Source organism: Quercus lobata, chromosome 8 (assembly GCF_001633185.2).
Source record: "Quercus lobata isolate SW786 chromosome 8, ValleyOak3.0 Primary Assembly, whole genome shotgun sequence".
Taxonomy (NCBI): Eukaryota; Viridiplantae; Streptophyta; class Magnoliopsida; order Fagales; family Fagaceae; genus Quercus; species Quercus lobata.
In genome coordinates, this window is record NC_044911.1 from 10,755,715 (window position 1) to 10,772,481 (window position 16,767).

At 34.4% G+C, this 16,767-nt stretch overlaps 1 protein-coding gene across 1 annotated transcript; it reads right to left on the reverse strand.

The window, feature by feature from the left end:
- Positions 1–13,665: 13,665 nt before the first annotated feature.
- On the reverse strand, positions 13,666–16,382 carry LOC115957805 (putative F-box/FBD/LRR-repeat protein At4g26350). The gene is made up of 4 exons (XM_031076136.1): positions 15,375–16,382; positions 15,138–15,278; positions 14,764–15,028; positions 13,666–14,157 (listed from the first exon to the last, which is right to left on the reverse strand). Exons 1-4 carry the CDS (start codon positions 15,456–15,458, stop codon positions 14,141–14,143), a joined length of 507 nt encoding a protein of 168 aa, XP_030931996.1. The 5' UTR covers positions 15,459–16,382; the 3' UTR covers positions 13,666–14,140.
- Between the last annotated feature and the right edge of the window lie 385 nt (positions 16,383–16,767).

Sequence of the window (16,767 nt, forward strand, 5' to 3'; positions counted from 1 at the left end):
GAGGATCGAAGCAAAGAAGAGAATGAAATTCTTCATTTCCTCTTTATTTGTATTGAGAGACTTTGCTAGGTATATAATTTTCTTAATCTATTCATGGATAGGAATGGTGTCAACTATAGCAAAGTTGAAAGGCAAAAAAGAGAGAGACCAAATTATCACTGCGAAGGAGAACAAGTGTTCGGTTGTTTCGGTATGGTGAGAGCATAGTGGCCAAGATAAGTTAGACTGAACCCATTTTTCATTAAGAACAGATTTGGTAGGCACGATATTCCATAATTTTCATAGCATCAGCTTTAGCCTTTGGTTTGTTTTGTGTTTCCGTAAGTGTTTCCACCAGCTTTGATCAAGAGGGCAAGAACCTAGCCATCTAATCAGCTAGGTCTGCTGATTCAACAGAAAATTTACCGTTGCTAGCAGGTGTTCAAAGCAGCTTATCATGAGGATTTGAGGGAGAGATATGTATTTTGAGAGTGGCATAGACTGTAGGAGTGTCATACTGTCATAGAGATTGTGGCATAGACTTTAGCCTCACATGGTATTCTCCTTGTAACTCTTTCCATCTTGACGCATGGATCCACACCGCTCTAGCTCGTAATGTCGAACAACTTCGTCTCGAGATTTACCTTAATGGCCAAGACGGTACTGAATTTTACAATGGGAGACGTTTCGAGTTGCCCCGTAGCTTTTATTTTTGTAGAACAGTTGTGGTTTTGGAATTAACCGATGGAATTGTGCTCGATCCTCCTCCTTCCTTTCAATTCCCCAGCCTCAAGATTATGAGTCTCTGTGAAATTCTTTATAGACCCCACCACTCTTTCTCAATGCTCTTATGTGGCTGCCCGGTCCTCCAAGATTTGTCAGTGACAAGAGAGGGTACGGACGGTATGATCAAATTTAACGTAAGCGTACCTACGCTGAAACGGTTAAGTATCGAATTTTATACATATGAACGTGACCTTCCTGATTACAAACTTGAGATATATGCCCCAGCTCTTGAGTACTTTGGATTTCGTGGTGATTTGCGCAACGTTGTTTTCCTTAAAAAACTAGCCAACTTAGTTGAAGCACATGTAGAGGTTCGTGCAGTTGAATTTCTTCAGGAGGATTGGGTTCGTGAACATAAGATATATTATGGAGATAGGGTGTTTAAGCTTGTTAGAGCACTAAACCACGCTAAATTCTTTTCATTATATCCTGGTGACAAAGAGGTTAGGTCCCTCTATTTTCTTTTTCTTCTTTTATTTTATTTTATTTTTTCGAATATTGTTAGGAATATAGTCCGTTAAAAGCCTCACTTTCATGCTCTATTAAATTGTGAAACATTTACAGTACAAGCTTTGATGTTATTGTGTGTTTGAGATGGTGGCTTATATTTTGTTTCAAAAGTAAAATTGGTTTTTTTTTAATAAATTTATTATTATTATTATTATTATTATTATTATTATTGTAATGCAAGTAAAACTTTTTTTTAGTTTAGGGGTCTGATGATTTGTTTTGTGTGTGATGAATCATATGTTGGGAAATTTAAATTTACAGGGTTACGGGTTTTTTAGGGTTCTCGTATTTTTTTTTTTAATAAAAAAATGTGAGTATAGCATTAATTTGTTGACTCTGAAGATTTTTGCTGGTGGAGGTATGTACACTTCCAAACCACATAAAATTTTTGGGATGATTTTTTTTTTCTATTTAATTTTTTTTTCCTACTAAAATCCGAAACTTACAATATTTCCTTTTTAAACCTTCTTTGCAGTGCATCGGCTTTGGTTCTATTTTTCCTTCCAGGTTTCAAAAGTTGGCCTGTTTGAACTTTAAAGTTAATAAATCAAACTGGCACGTTTTGCAAGCTTTACTAGTAGTGGCTCCTGATTTAGAAGTTCTTGTTCTTGATAAGGTTAGTTACGTTAATCATACGTTGTTAATTAATTTTCTCTAAACTTACACTAATGGTCTATTGTGTATGTTTTCAACAGCATTTTCATTTTAATGAAGACGAGTTATGTTGGACAGAGCCATCGGATGATCCTGGTTATCTGTCTTCCCGCCTTACGACTTTTAAATTTAATGGATTTGAAGGATTGGAACATGAAATGGAATTTGTAAAATATATCATAAACGAGGCAAGATCCTTAAAGACAATCACAATCAATGTTTCTGATAAACAGTTGAAGGAAAGTATACTTGAAGAACTATCAATGTTCTCAATAATTAACTCAACAACTTGTCTACTAACTGTTGAGTGAGGTATGTAACTAACTGGCAATTATAAAGCTAAATGATGATGCTATCTTCTGGTTTTTGAATCGAGTTAAAATTTGATAATGTAATGTTCAAAAACAATCTGCCGTTATTTGCTTTATGCACGAAGTTTTGGAATATATGGCTCACTCAATTTGTTGCCTAACCATGGCAATCGAACTGGTAAATTACTGACCATTTCTAACAAAAGTGTGACCTCAAAATTTATACTTTGAAATAAAAACTTAATAGTTTTGAAATACTACCATTGTCTTTAGCTCATGTTGCATGTATTCCTTCCTTAATATTAGGATGGTTGATAAGGTAGTGCTTCACAAGTTGCACATAACTTACAGTAAATTTTGAAATATTTTTTCCTATCAAATTTAGTTTTACTATATCACGAAAGTTTACTCTTGCAGATATCTCTTTGGTGTAATTGGTGGCAACTTCGATCGATTGACATGGCCGCTCTCTTCCTTGTCATTACCATGTGCTTGGTTTTGAATGCTTTTTGTATTGTGTATGAGGTATGTATGCAGGGACTAGAGTACCATTTGTACCCCACAGGAGTTTGATTTTGTAAGATGCACTTCTTGGTGCAGCTGAAATGGTAAAATAAAATCTCAATGTTAAATCCTTTTTGGAAGTTGCCTTAATTTAGCATTTGTTGTATTTATTAAATACTTGCAAAGCCTATCTTTATTTTTCATATGGCTACTTAACTTAAAAAATACACTTCCATCAATAAGAAAAAAGTCACATGGCAAAATCGTAAGAGATAAACCTAAGGAATAGCACATAAGTACTGTACCTAAGTCTTGCTTTTCTTTATTAATGAACTACTTGATTCTTGCGGGAAAAAGTTCTTGGTGATCCATGTTTATTTTATGAATTTGTGTATATAGATGGTATTTAGTAGTCAATCCCACAAGTGCTAATCAGTTCGGGACCATGAATTATGAAGTGGAGGTAATTGGTTTGTATTTCCCCATCTCCTTGCCTTGTGGCCAGAACTCACTTTTATCAAAATACGAAAGAATGAAAAAAAGAAATGAAAAAAGAGATGGTATTGAATAGTTCAAAGGAGTAAGGAACCATTTTTAGGCCAAAAATCACTCCCTTGGTGGCTACTTCTGTTGACATGGAATCTCTCTTTCTTCCCATGACCATGTGCTTGGTTTTGAATGCTTTTTGTATTGTATACGAGGTATGTATGCAGGGACGAGTATCATATATATGTACCCCATAGGGATTAGATTTAGTAAGATGCACTTCTTAGTGTAGGTGAAATGGTTTGATAAAATCTCAAAGTTATCTTTGGGAGAGCTTCTGCTTTATCACTTGTATTTATTAAATACTTTTACTTGCAAGTCCTTTCTTTATTAATGAACTTCTAGATTCTTGTGGGAAAAGGTTTTTGGTGATCTATATTTATTTTATGAATTTGTGTATAGATGGTACTTAGTCAGTCCTAGGTGGTATCACAATTATCGTAAAGCGGAAGTCACTAGTCTGAATGTACCCTTACCCTCTTGGAGCCAAAACCCACTTAACAAAAATACAAAAAAATACGTAAAGTCATACTTTTTAATGGTATTTTTGATATAAAGTCATCCTTGAATTCAAAAATAATTCAATTAATAGCCAATGGGTTAATTAATTAATTAATCAATATTATTTCTATTGTTTATATACTATTAAATTGTTTATATATATTATTAATTAATAATAAGTAGATTATTTTTTTTCTTTCTTTAATATTGAGGAATAAAGATTTTTTTTTTTTGGTTTTGTTTTACTTATTACTTGGATTTTTTTTATTGATTCAAAACCTAATTTGGTTTATTTAATAACAATTAATTCTTTTATTATTTTTACCTTTAAAAAAGTATTTTTATTATTTTATTACTAACGTTGTCTGTGTACTTTGATCTATCTCTACAAACCGTTACAGCAAAGAAAAAGTGCCCCATTTTGCACATTCAATCCCAAAATTATTCCACATCAATCAAGCTATAATTTTACAAATGTACACAATCGCTACAGTAATCTTGTAAATATGCACCGTTACTGTCACGCCCCAAACCCAAAAGGTTCCAAAACATGAGAAAAGAACTATTAGAAGACAAACGGTAGGAGATTTTTCTTTTCTTTTCCACGGGATAAGAATATATAACCATATTGAAATCTCCACATTACAAATCAGAGTTCTATAACACATTTACAAACAATAACTAAAAATTATGTGTCTCCACATAATACATGAATATATTACAAAACTCCATTTGGATTACACAAGTCACAATCTTAATAAGGAACCTTAACATCAATTCTAGGCCTACCATGCCTAAGGCTAACAAACCTCAAGTGCCTAACCTCCAATAGAATTAATTACGGCCTCATTGTACATAGCAAGATTGAGTCACCAACCATTTACAGCAAAAGTCTCCCAATTTAACATAGCATTCCAATTACTACCAACTAAAGTAAGCTCCATACCCGAAGTATAGCTAATTGATTTGAAAACTGTTAGAGAGTGGGATGAGCTAAGACCCAGTAAATAAATTAATTAATGTGGGTGAGGGAAATGCAAGTTTCATGATAATGAGCATTTTACAAAACATGATATAATGTGAGAATTTCTATTTAATTTATGCAAAAACAATTTCATTAACAACATGACAAAAATGATAGAAATAGTTTAGTACCAAGCTTCCCAAAATAACTATGAAACTACATATTATTCGCTATGAGCCAAAAAATATCCAATATTATTTAAAAACCAAAAACCTTATCCAATGTGCCACAAAAGACAGAAATATCACCAAGACATCATACCGCCACAGATAGGCTAGAACCCAAATGCACTAGCATGATATGTACCTCTTTTGGCATGTGGTCTATCAGCCTTGTCTAGCCTCACCCACACCCTGAAGGATTTACCTATCCCGCTATGGGCAACAGGGGATAACGCGCCATATAGTACCTCTTTTGCATGTGGTCTCTTGGCCTTGCCTAACCTCACCCACATACTCAATGATTTACGTCTTCCCCTTAAGGGCAAAATGGAATGACACGTCACACAATACTCCTTTTGCATATGGTCTTTTGGCCCTATGGGCAACAGCCTCACCCACACACTCAAGGAGTTACCCATGTCATACAAAGTCGGAGCCTCCAACTTGGCTTATTGTCACGAAGACGGGGTAATCACACATCACAAAGACGGGGTAATCACTAACATCATAGCACAAGGGCAAACCCACATCAAAAGCTCACAAAGTTAAATGTATTCAAAATATATAGTTTACTTCTAAGTAGTTTCATAAGATATTTCAATATCCAAACATCCACAATATTCTCAAAATCCTCAGAACCATTTCTTTTAAAAAATATTTTGCATCAATTTCCCAAATAATACAATTTAAGACAAAACATCTTTAGTATTTCCAAATAATACTATAAATCCATGGAATCCACTATCAAATGAATTCAAAGATACTTTCTTTTCCATGCCAAATGTTCATGCATTTCCCCATATGCAATATTAAACATGATGTGTTTAATCCAAAAACAATGTTTACGCAACATGATTATTTTCCAAAAATCTCATTAAAAAGCTACTTACATTGTAAAAGCCTAATTCTCCAAACTCCAAAGGAGATTAGCTAGAATCTAAACAATATTAAGCAAACCTATCACAATAAGCATAAAGCTTGAAATTGTATCTAGCTAAAAATTAGGAATTGCAAAAATTGATTGAATGGGTTCTGACGTTCCATGGAGATCGGGTTTTGATCGGCATGGGCTCCGTTCCAATGGAGTTTTGATTGCATGGGTTTTGTGGAGATTGGATTTTGATCGTGTGGTTGTCGAAATAATGGGTTTGTTGGTTATTTGATTTAATGGGCGTGTGGCGTGGTGGTGGTGATTGGTGGTTTGTTGGGGTTCCACAGTTGTGGCAAGTCCAATCACTTTAAATATCGACATGGATTGATGGTAGGTTTTTCTTCAAATTTTTGTTTTGGGATTGTTGTTGTGATTTGCTGGGGTGGCTGGTGGTGTAGCTGTGATTTGGGTCCATGTTGTGGGTGAATGTTGCTGGGCAGAGGACTAGGTAAGTGATTGTTGCTGGGCAGAGGAGGTGGTTGTGGTATTGATCTGGGTTTGTTCACGGTGGAGAGAGAGAGAGGGGGGAGTAAGGAAGAAAGTCAGAAATTAGATAGAGGAGATTATTTTTTTGGATAATATTTTTTTTTTATGTAGATATATTATTTTAATGTGTTGTATAGGAAAATAAAAGTTGGAATGTTGGGTGTGTTGTAAAATAGTATGATATAGTTGATAAAGTAAGTTTTGAGATGGTAAAATAGAATTTTTTGAAGAAACCGGATGTGAATGCTCTTAATATGTGTTGTAGTATACACATGAAAATTCGACAAAAAAAATGTTTATATATAATAATATGTATTAGCAATTAATAAGTATTACAACGTTAAAATAGATAACTGGCAATACACAAAGAGATAGAAAAGATGAGGTAGCTCCTATTGATGAAAAAATGAGAGAGAGTCATTTGAGATAATCTGGTCTAAAAAAGTGTGATTAATGCTACAATAAGAAAAATTGAGTTGATTCAAATTGAGGAAATAAATAAGGGTTGAGGAGGACCCAAAATAACATAAGTAGAAGTAATACCAAAAAAAGAAAAGACTTTTCAATTAAGGAAGTATTAAAGAATATGACTTTAGATTTAATAAAATTTAGGAAAAGAATATATGTGATTTCAGATTTAAAAAAAAAATATATATATATATATATATATAAAAAAAATTTTATTTGATTTGATTGGATTGTTGGAGTGTATATTGTGTTGGTGTTTGTTGAGTTCAGCATTAAGTGTTTACTAAGTGGATCTTGAATTCATAAATGATTACGAGAAGTCTCAATTGCAACTTGATTAGTATTTCTAGAATATAAGTGTATATACAGTTACAAATAGTATGGATTGTGTGGACATATGTCTAAGTCCCATATCAATAATTTATGCCAACAACTAAATATTTTTTAACTCGACCCAACCCATTTGCTAGGTCTATTTTTCCATTCACTCTTTTTTTTTAAATTCTTTTTGTAACTTTCTCATTCTCAGATCATTAGTATTAGTAGTACTGAAAAACCATATTACTAAATTTAATAGCTCTCACACCAAAAATAGTGCTACAATGATGGTGCTATTGCTAAATTTTTTAGCAATGGAGCTACGGTAAACTGGTATCAATAAGCATTCACAGCAAGGGAGCTAAAAATTATAGCTTTTAGCAACTTAAAAAGCAACTTTATTCATTTTAACAATTCACTTTACAAAACACCCAACATCAAAACATCTATATTTTTAGCAACTCATTTAAAATAATATAAAACTCATTAAAATAATGATATACAACCACTAAAAAATCCAAACCAACAGCAACAGCCACTTCCACTGCCTCCACCGTCGCCCCACCAGCCACAACCATAAACCTGCAACCCACTACTAGCCACCACCATCACCACCAGCGACCACCACGAGAGAGAGAGAGAGAGAGAGAGAGAGAGAGAGAGAGAGAGAGAGAGAGAGAGAGAGAGAACCATCACAACCACACCCACAACCAAAGCCAACAAAACCCATCACCATCACACCCACAAGTGGCCACAAAACCCATCACAACAACACCCACAACCGGCCATAAAACCCATTACCATCCCACCCACAACCAGCACAAAACCCATCACCACCACAAAAGAGAGAACAAAAATTGAAAGAAAGAAAAAAAATAAAAGAAAGAGAGAGACATATTTTTGGCCATAGCTTAAGAAATTTAAAAAAAAAAATGAAGAAGAAATGAAGAGGAGGTTGGCAGAGATATGGAGAAGAAGAAATGAGAAGCTTGGAGAGGAGAAAGAGAAAAGAGAGAGAGAAACAGGTTGGTCAAAGAAGAAAGAGAGAAGAGAAAAAAAAGAGAGAAAAAAAAATTAAGAGGAGAGGAGAGAAAGATATAAAATAATAATAATTTCTTTTTTTTTTAAGTTTTGAGCTACAGTGGGCTGTTAGAGCATTAGTATTGGTGGTGCTAAAAAGTTAAATTGCTATTTTTAGCACTATCATATACAAAAAGTGTGATACATTGGTGGAGGTATAGGTAAAAATTTTACCTACTCAGCTACAGTGCACAACCATAAATGGTTGTGCACTGTAGCTCAAAAGCTAAAATCATATAGTATATTTTATTATAATAGTATATTTTATTATCTCTCTCATTAAAATAATATATATATATATATATATATATATATATTTTTTTTTTTCTATTTCTTTTATTCCTTAGTTCCGGTTACTTTTCACCATCTCCTCCAAGCTTTCTCTTTCTCCACTCTCACCGACAAGCCCAATCCTCACCGCTCACCCAAGCTCTCTCGCTGACAAGCCCAGTCCTCCATCTCACTGCTCACCCAACGCTGACAAGCCTAGTCCTCCATTTCACCGCCAACCCAAGCTCCATCACCAACCTAAGCCCCATCACCGACCCATCTCTCTCCCAGTCACCCTCTCGCCAAGTCATCTTGCCTATAACGCAATCCCCCACCACGCCCAAACCTTGTTCCCAACTAACTCCACCGGCACCGCCTTCATCGGACTTAAGAGCACCACTAGACCGATCAGGGAAGAAATGAGGTAGAGGAATTCGGCTATGGCGGTGTGGCTAGATTTCGTGGGTTTGTCTGGTTCATGGTGGCAGTTTGGCTAGGTTTCATGCTGGCTGTGTTTTTTTGAGTCAATGGTGGTGTGGCTGTGTTGGTGGTAATTTGTGTGGTGGTTTTTGGCTAATTTGGGTTTTTGGCAGTGGTTGTGGGTGGTTGTTCTTGGCTTGCTAGTTGTTGTTGGGTGGTTATGGGTGGTTGTTTATTATTAGGTGCTTATATTATTTATTGTAGTAGTTGTTGTTTATTGGAGTAGATATATTATTTTATTGTGTTGTTTATATTATTTTATTGTGTTAAAAGCTAAAATAAAACCACTGATGTTAGATGGTTTGTAAAGTGAGAAGGTAAAATAAATAAAGTAGCTTTTGGTAGAGCCAAATAGCTAAAATTATGGCTCCACCAATGTGGATGCTCTTATCTTTGATAGCCAACTATAGTTCTCTTGGTATTTTTTTTTAGATATAGCTACTTATAGCAACTTATAGCTACTTTGCTGTAGCTTGCATTTTGGTGTTTTAGTTGTTAAAATAACATTATAGCTATTATACCTCCTTTAGAGCAACCACATCAGTGGTTGCAAAAGTTTGCAAAATACAAAAAGTGTCAAAATTCGTACAATTTTCCTCCAAAACTGCCTACACAATGGGGGTAAAAATGTGTATATTTGCACACTTGCTATAGTAACGGTGCAGATATGCATAACAATAATTTATTGTTTTTTTCTCTCTCACCATTCAATTCCTCTCTTTCCCAACAAAGACAGCAAAGAAGAAGAAGACAAACCTCCAACCATCATCAACTCAGCACCACCCAACAATCAAGCCAAACAAAAATCATCCCAAACCCAAACCAAAATCAAGCCAAACAAAAATCAACACAAACCCATATGATCTGCTGTACAAACCCACACAAACCCAAACAAAAATCAACACAAACCCACATGATCTGCCACACAAACCCAAACCAAAATCAACACAAACCCACAACGGCTCTCCCTTGCTGCTGTCGCCGGCTCTCCCTTGCTGTCGCCGCCAGATCCTCTGCCGTGTGTGAGTGTTAGGTTTGAGATCGGCACTGTGCTTGGATCGGAGTTCAGATGGAATAGATCGGCGCCATGCTTGGATCGGAATTTTAGAGAGGAGTTTGGAATAGAGAGGAGTTTCAGAGAGGAGTGATTTTGTTGGAATAGAGAAGAGTTTCAGAGAGGAGTTTGGAATAGAGAGTCTCGTGAGTTGAGAGAGAGAGTTTGAGATAAAATAATAAAAAAAGTGAGAAAAATGATTATTTAAATAAAATAGAGTGTAGAATAGATAAATTGAGAGTTTGTTGGATAAATATTGCAAAAAACGGAGTTGATTGTTGTTATAGGCACTGTTCAAAGTTATTTAGCAAAATGAGGAGAGAGATTGAATTTCCGCAACACCGTTGCCGAAATTGTAAGAAAAAGTATAAGAGAGAAGAAAGTTGAGTGATGTGACTGGGAGGGAGAAAAATCCGCTGCCCAAGCTCTACCCATGAAGCGCCCCAATGGGAGTGCCCGAATGATTTACCAATTGAGGAGAGAGAAAATATGAATTGTGGCAACCAAGTTGCCAAAAATGGGAGGAAAAAAAAAGTGGTTGTCGAAATCTAGGGAGGAATTAAAAAAAAGGTGCTACGTCCACAATATTTTTTACAATATTTTCACAACAAATCACGGGTAATTATTTGTTATTAGTTCAAATTTAAATTTAACTCTGATATTACTTTTTTAATCCAATAATAACAACCAGTAACAACCTGCCATTTAGGATTTGTTATAAAAATATTGTAAAAATAGTGTGCACATATCATTTCTCAAAAAAAAAAAAAATGGCAATTGATTTGTGGCAATAGCATTACTGAAATAAGAGGGAAAAAAAATTGTTACAATTGATCTGTGGCAATAGCATTGCTGAAATAGGTTTGTGGCAATGACGATAGATGATTAAGTATATCTACTTTTTCTTTTCATTTTTGCAAACTTGTGTTGATTTAAATCAAAGATTAGATGGCTTCCTAGACACAGGCTCTCTTGATCAAACGGGGTGGAAACACTTAGGGTACGTTTGGTATGCTGTAATAGCTCCTGTAATGGAATAATTATTCATGTGTAATAGCAATTCGGTCATTTGGTTGCATCTTTATTATATGGATTAGTTATTACATTGGAATGACTATTCTTTAAATTGAAGAATAACTATTCTTCTTTAAAATGGATGTAATAGCTATTCCTTAGTATATATAATAGGCTTTAAAATTAATATATTTCCAAAAATATAAAGTTTCCTTATACATCATATTTTACAAGCTTTCCATATGTAACAACCAAACTTATGAATAGTAATAGTTATTCCATTACAATGTTTTATATTCCCAGTAATAAAGATTACTATTTCTAATGTAATCTACATTTAGTGTACCAAACGTACCCTAGGAAACTCAAAATAAAAGTAAGGCTAAAGCTGATGCTGTGGAAACTAGTACGGAATATCTTGCCTACCAAATCTGTTCTTAATGAAAAATGGGTTTAATCTGACTTCTCTTTGCACTTTACTCTTACCACAGTGAAGCAATAGAACACCTGTTCTTTTCATGCCCCTCGCATCGATAATATGGTCTCTCTTTTTTGGCCTTTCAACTTTGTTGCAGTTGACAACATTCCTATCAATGGATGGATTAATAAAATTATATACCTAGCAAGTTATATACAATTGTAACAACTTTAAGAAACTTTAACATTTTAGTTTGTCAAAGACTCTAAATATTAAAGCTCTTTTCAGTTAAATTTCTGTAATTTAACTCTACTTCCTATATCGTCAGTTCATTATTTCTATCAAAAACTCATAGTGCACTAAAGAGTTTTTACTTTCAATGTTGAAGCTCAAAAGGTTTTAGTTGTATGAACTTGTTGACAAGAATTGCGCCCCTTACAATTAATTAAGTTTATCCACAATTCAAGAATGGCGTAACTATCCCATTTATACCATTCTCCTTCCAGTTGCTTTTCACTTACAATTTCAATGATTTTGAATTAGGGAGAAAAATTCAGCTTGGTCAATTAACACCACCATTAGAAAATCAAGTACTCCCTTCGTACAGAAGAATCTTTGGAAGCACTTAATGTCACACTAGGGTCACACTAGAGACTGTTATTATTAGAAATATGTGGTTAAATGATTAAATTTACCATATCCCAATAACTTAAACTTTTGGAATAATCGGTAATTTAACATGGTATTAGAGCATGAGATCCTGAGTTTGGTAATTTAATCGTTATCAGAAAAAAAAAAAAGGGGTCACACTAGAGACGTGCTGAAAATAGGTTAGTGCATTGAAGCCAATGAGCTTTTAGATCAAATAACACCTCCTCCCATATTAAAAAACAGAAGGTAATGTTGGGAGTATCAGGACCATTGGGTAAGCCAAGCTTACAAACAACAATAAAAGACTAACATGTTAAACATAAATGACCATTAGCATTGGGTCATTCAAATGCCATATGTTGGTATATTTTAGTATCAAAACTCCAAAAACCCCCCATTACCCAGACTTGTAAATCCAAAAAAATTGTAAAACTAAATAATACTTTTTTAATGTGTAGTAAGAGAAATAGAGATTAGAGAGAGAAGTGAGAAATATTTTTATATTATTTTTATTTTACTTTATATTATTTTAATGTGTAGTATGGTAAAATAAAAGTTGAGATGATAGGTATATTGTAAAATTGTATGATATAAATGAAAGTAACTTTTGAGATAGTAAAATGGAAATTTTTGTAGAAACCGGATCTGAATACTTAGAAGAGATGCTATCCTATTCAATGATAACTAGACAATAAACAGACAATATAGACACTTCCAGAATGGAGTCGCAGGCTAAGAAAATGAGGAAAGTTCGTTCTGACAAGGCCTACTTCCATTTGGTAAACATCCATCTTTATATTCAGAGGGAGGTTCTGATATTCATCAGAATGTAGAACTTTAGAACATGCTGGAGGAGAAACATTAATGCATACAAGTGGATCTTGATCCAAAGCAATTGGTTGCAGTACAGAAGAAAGCCAAAGCAACTCAACATTACAGCAGAAAGCCATAGAAACTCAACATATCTCATGGGTTGAGAAGGAACTAAGGCAGAAATTTTTTTGATAACTAACAAACTTTATTGAAATATGAAGAAACACAAGGGTAAAATCCGAATGAGCATACAAGATAAATCTCTTAAAGAAACTAATAAAGAAACGAAAATTGAGAAGATGCATAAGTGAAAATATGTAGATCCTAATCTAAAGAAATCAAAAAAAAAAAAAAAAAAAAAAATTTGGGTTCATTTTAAAAAAATAATAATAATTGAAATAAAAAATTGTTTGCATTGTCTCTTGTGCAAAGGGAGGACAAAAGACAGCAAAAACAGTAGCAAAAATATAAATAAAAGCAACACAAAAAATGAAGAAAGTATAAGAATTAGATGGATGGGAAACCTGTCCATACATGGTTTTTTTGTGGTGAAATATAAATTAAAAGGATTTGAATACCCTGTTACAGATGCAACACGAACTAACAGGTTCTCCATAAGCCATGTAAGCAAATAAGATTCACACCAGAAGAACTATAACAGTTTGGGTCTAGAAGCTTCCTAGTCAAAATACAATCACATTTAAGATACAGGTGTTAAACAGCCCAAAAACAGGTCCTTACCACTACTAAATACCCATCTTTTTTGTTTTTTTTGATAAGTGAGTTTTGGCCCCAGGAGAGGGCGAAGAGGAAATTCAAACTAGTGACCTCTACTTTATGAGGCATCCCTAGCCTATTGTGCTACCACTTGGAATTGACTAATAAATACCATCAATATACATGAATTCATGAACTAAACATGGATCACCAAGTACTTTTTCCCACAAGAATCTAGAAGTTCATTAATAAACAAAGGGCTTGCAAGGATTTAATAAATACAAGCAGTAATAAAGCAGAAGCTCCCAAAAAGATTTAACTTTGCAATCTTACTATACCACTTCATCTACACCAAGAAGTACATACTACTATATCCAACTCCGTTGGGGTGCATAGCATACTCTAGTCAAGCACATTGTCAAGCCACATAAAGAAGTTGCTATGTCAAAAGAAGTTGCCACCAATTACTCCAAAGAGTCGTCTGCAAGAGTACAAATATTCATGAAGATGGATATAGAAAAAACTAAATTTGAAAGGAAAAATGTATTTCAATCATTTTTATTGGTAAGTTACACATGCACCTCCTGAGTCTTGAACTAGTGAACTTAAACTCCACCCTATTATGGAGGGAGGAGTAAGTGTCATTTGAGCTAGAGCTAATTGGTAGTACTTCAAAACTTACAAGTGTTTATTTCGAAAAGAAATTTTTGAGGTCACACTTTTGATTGAAACAATCAATTATTTTACCTTCTCAATTGTCATAGTTAGGCAACAAATTGAGTGAGCCAGAATCTAAAATTTCAGCACAAATCAAGAGGTAGCAAAAGCTTATTCATGAACAATCCATTATCAAAATTTTAGCTTGATTCAAAAATCAAACATGCTTATTGTATGAAGGTCAAATGAATCTTCTGCATATTAGTTGTCACAAACCCAGGGAACAAATTCTATCAAACAATCTCACACCCAAATAACAACCAGAAAATAGTAATGTCATTTCACCATGTAGAGAGGCTCTATTATAAAGATAAAATATTTACAACATACCTTTAAATGTAGTTGCTAAGTACCAGTTAAAGTAATATACCTATTTCAACTGTAAGTAGACATGTTGTTGAGTGCCTTGGGAACATTGATAATTTCTTGAGAACACTTTCCTTTGAATGTAGAGCAGAAATTTTAATTGTGATTGTGTTCAAGACTATTGCCTCCTTTAGAATATATTTGATGAATTCAACTTCATGTTCCAATTCTTCATATCCATTAAAATTAAAAGTTGTCAGGCGCGATGACAAACAACCGGAACCATCCGGTGGCTCCATACAGCATAACTGATTTTTACGATAATAATGCTGGTGACAACATATAACAACGGTACGGTAGTAGATCATTAGTGTATGTTTAGGGTACATGAATTAACCATATAGTCGGATTTCTGACAAACTTTACTAGTTAACTAACCTTATCAAGAACAAGAACTTCTAAATTAGGAGCCACTACGAGCAAGGATTGTAGCACGTGCCAATTCGATTGAGTAACTTTAAAGTTCAACCGGACCAAATTTTGGAACATGGAAGGATATATGTAACCAAAGCCGATGCACTGCACCGCAACATTATAAACACAATAAGCTTAGTCCTAACAATATTCATCAACAAAAAACATGAAAACCATAACAAAAGATAAAAGGGGTCTTACCTCTACATCACCAGGAAATAGTTCAAGGAATTTAGAGCTATTTAGTGCCCTTACAATCTTGAATACCTTATCTGAATAACACATCTCAAATACATGGCCTAGTCCACAAACAACGAAATGTGCTTCAATTAAGTGGGCTAGTTTTTCAAGGAAAACCACGTTTGACAAATAACCAAAAAAGCGAAAGCGCTCGAGAATTGGGGCGTATATTTCAAGCTTGTAATCAGGAGGTTCGGTATCAAATGATATGAAGTCGATACGTAAACGTTTCAGAAAGGGTAAGCTTATTTTAAAACTGACAATATTGACATTACCGACTATAAACTCGTATATCACCGTCAAATCTTCGAGGTTTGGGCAGGCGGAGCAGAGGCTCGAGAAAGAGTTGTCGGAAGTATAACAAATTTCGCAGAGACGCAGAATCTTGAGGCTTGGGAGTTGAAAGGAAGGAGGAAGATCGAGCTCAATTTCGCCATATAATTCCAGACCCACTAATATTTTGCAATGAAAAACGGTATGGGGCAACTCGAAAAGTTGTCCACACTCAAAATGGAGATCGAGTGTTTGGACATTGCGCAATATGGCGGTGTCGACCCAATTGTAAAATGAGAAGAGTCACAAGGAGAACGCCATGAGAGGGTGAAATTTGAGAGGATGGGTGCTGTGTGTTGAGCTAAAACACTGTAGAGTATGCGTAGAGGCGAAACACTGCGGCCCCTGATGGATGTATCTTGGAAATCGATTTTTGGGACGAGAGTCCAGAGGGTCTTCCACCTGCTCGACAAAATGCTTGTGACAACGGCTTCGTTGGTCGGAAGGAAAGAAAGAATGTGACAAAGGAGAGAGTCCGGTAGATTGCTAAGCCTGTCTTTGTCCCAAAAATATTCCGCGCATTTTGAGTTCGATTGAGAACCTAAATGGGCCATCACGAAGGTTAGGGTTTGCTGGAGCTGGGATTTTTTGTTTTTTTTTTTTTATTTGACCTCAGCAGACCACTCTCAAGTTTCTACTTTCTACTCTTCTCAACAGACCATTCATTTTAAAGCCAAGTTTGGGTTTATGATAGAAGAAAAAAAAAGTGTAAAATTACTCAGTTTTTTCAAAAAATGGTCAATAATAGGCCATGTATAAATTTATCGAGTTTGCTACGTTAACAGAGTATTTTGTATTTAGTTTTTTATTTTTTTTTGTATCTTGAGAAAAAAGAAAGAGAATGGATGATAATTGTTGTGTGTAATAAAAGAGAAATAATTAAAAAATCAAGAACAATGATATTTTAACAAAATGTAGTGTAAATAAATAATCTAATATTGAGTGTTTTGAAATGCAAGTATGTAAAATAGAAAATGTAATTTATTATGTTAAAATAGACAAAATTTTTTGCAAAAACTAA

Bases quoted from the DNA above. Each gene is read 5' to 3' on its own strand.
- LOC115957805 (XM_031076136.1), bottom strand. From the start codon at position 15,458: ATGTGTTATTCAGATAAGGTATTCAAGATTGTAAGGGCACTAAATAGC. The intron at 15,279-15,374 runs GTAAGACCCCTT...GTTGCGGTGCAG, and splicing joins TATTTCCTGGTGATGTAGAG to TGCATCGGCTTTGGTTACAT. The intron at 15,029-15,137 runs GTTAGTTAACTA...TGTTGTCACCAG, and splicing joins AAGTTCTTGTTCTTGATAAG to CATTATTATCGTAAAAATCA.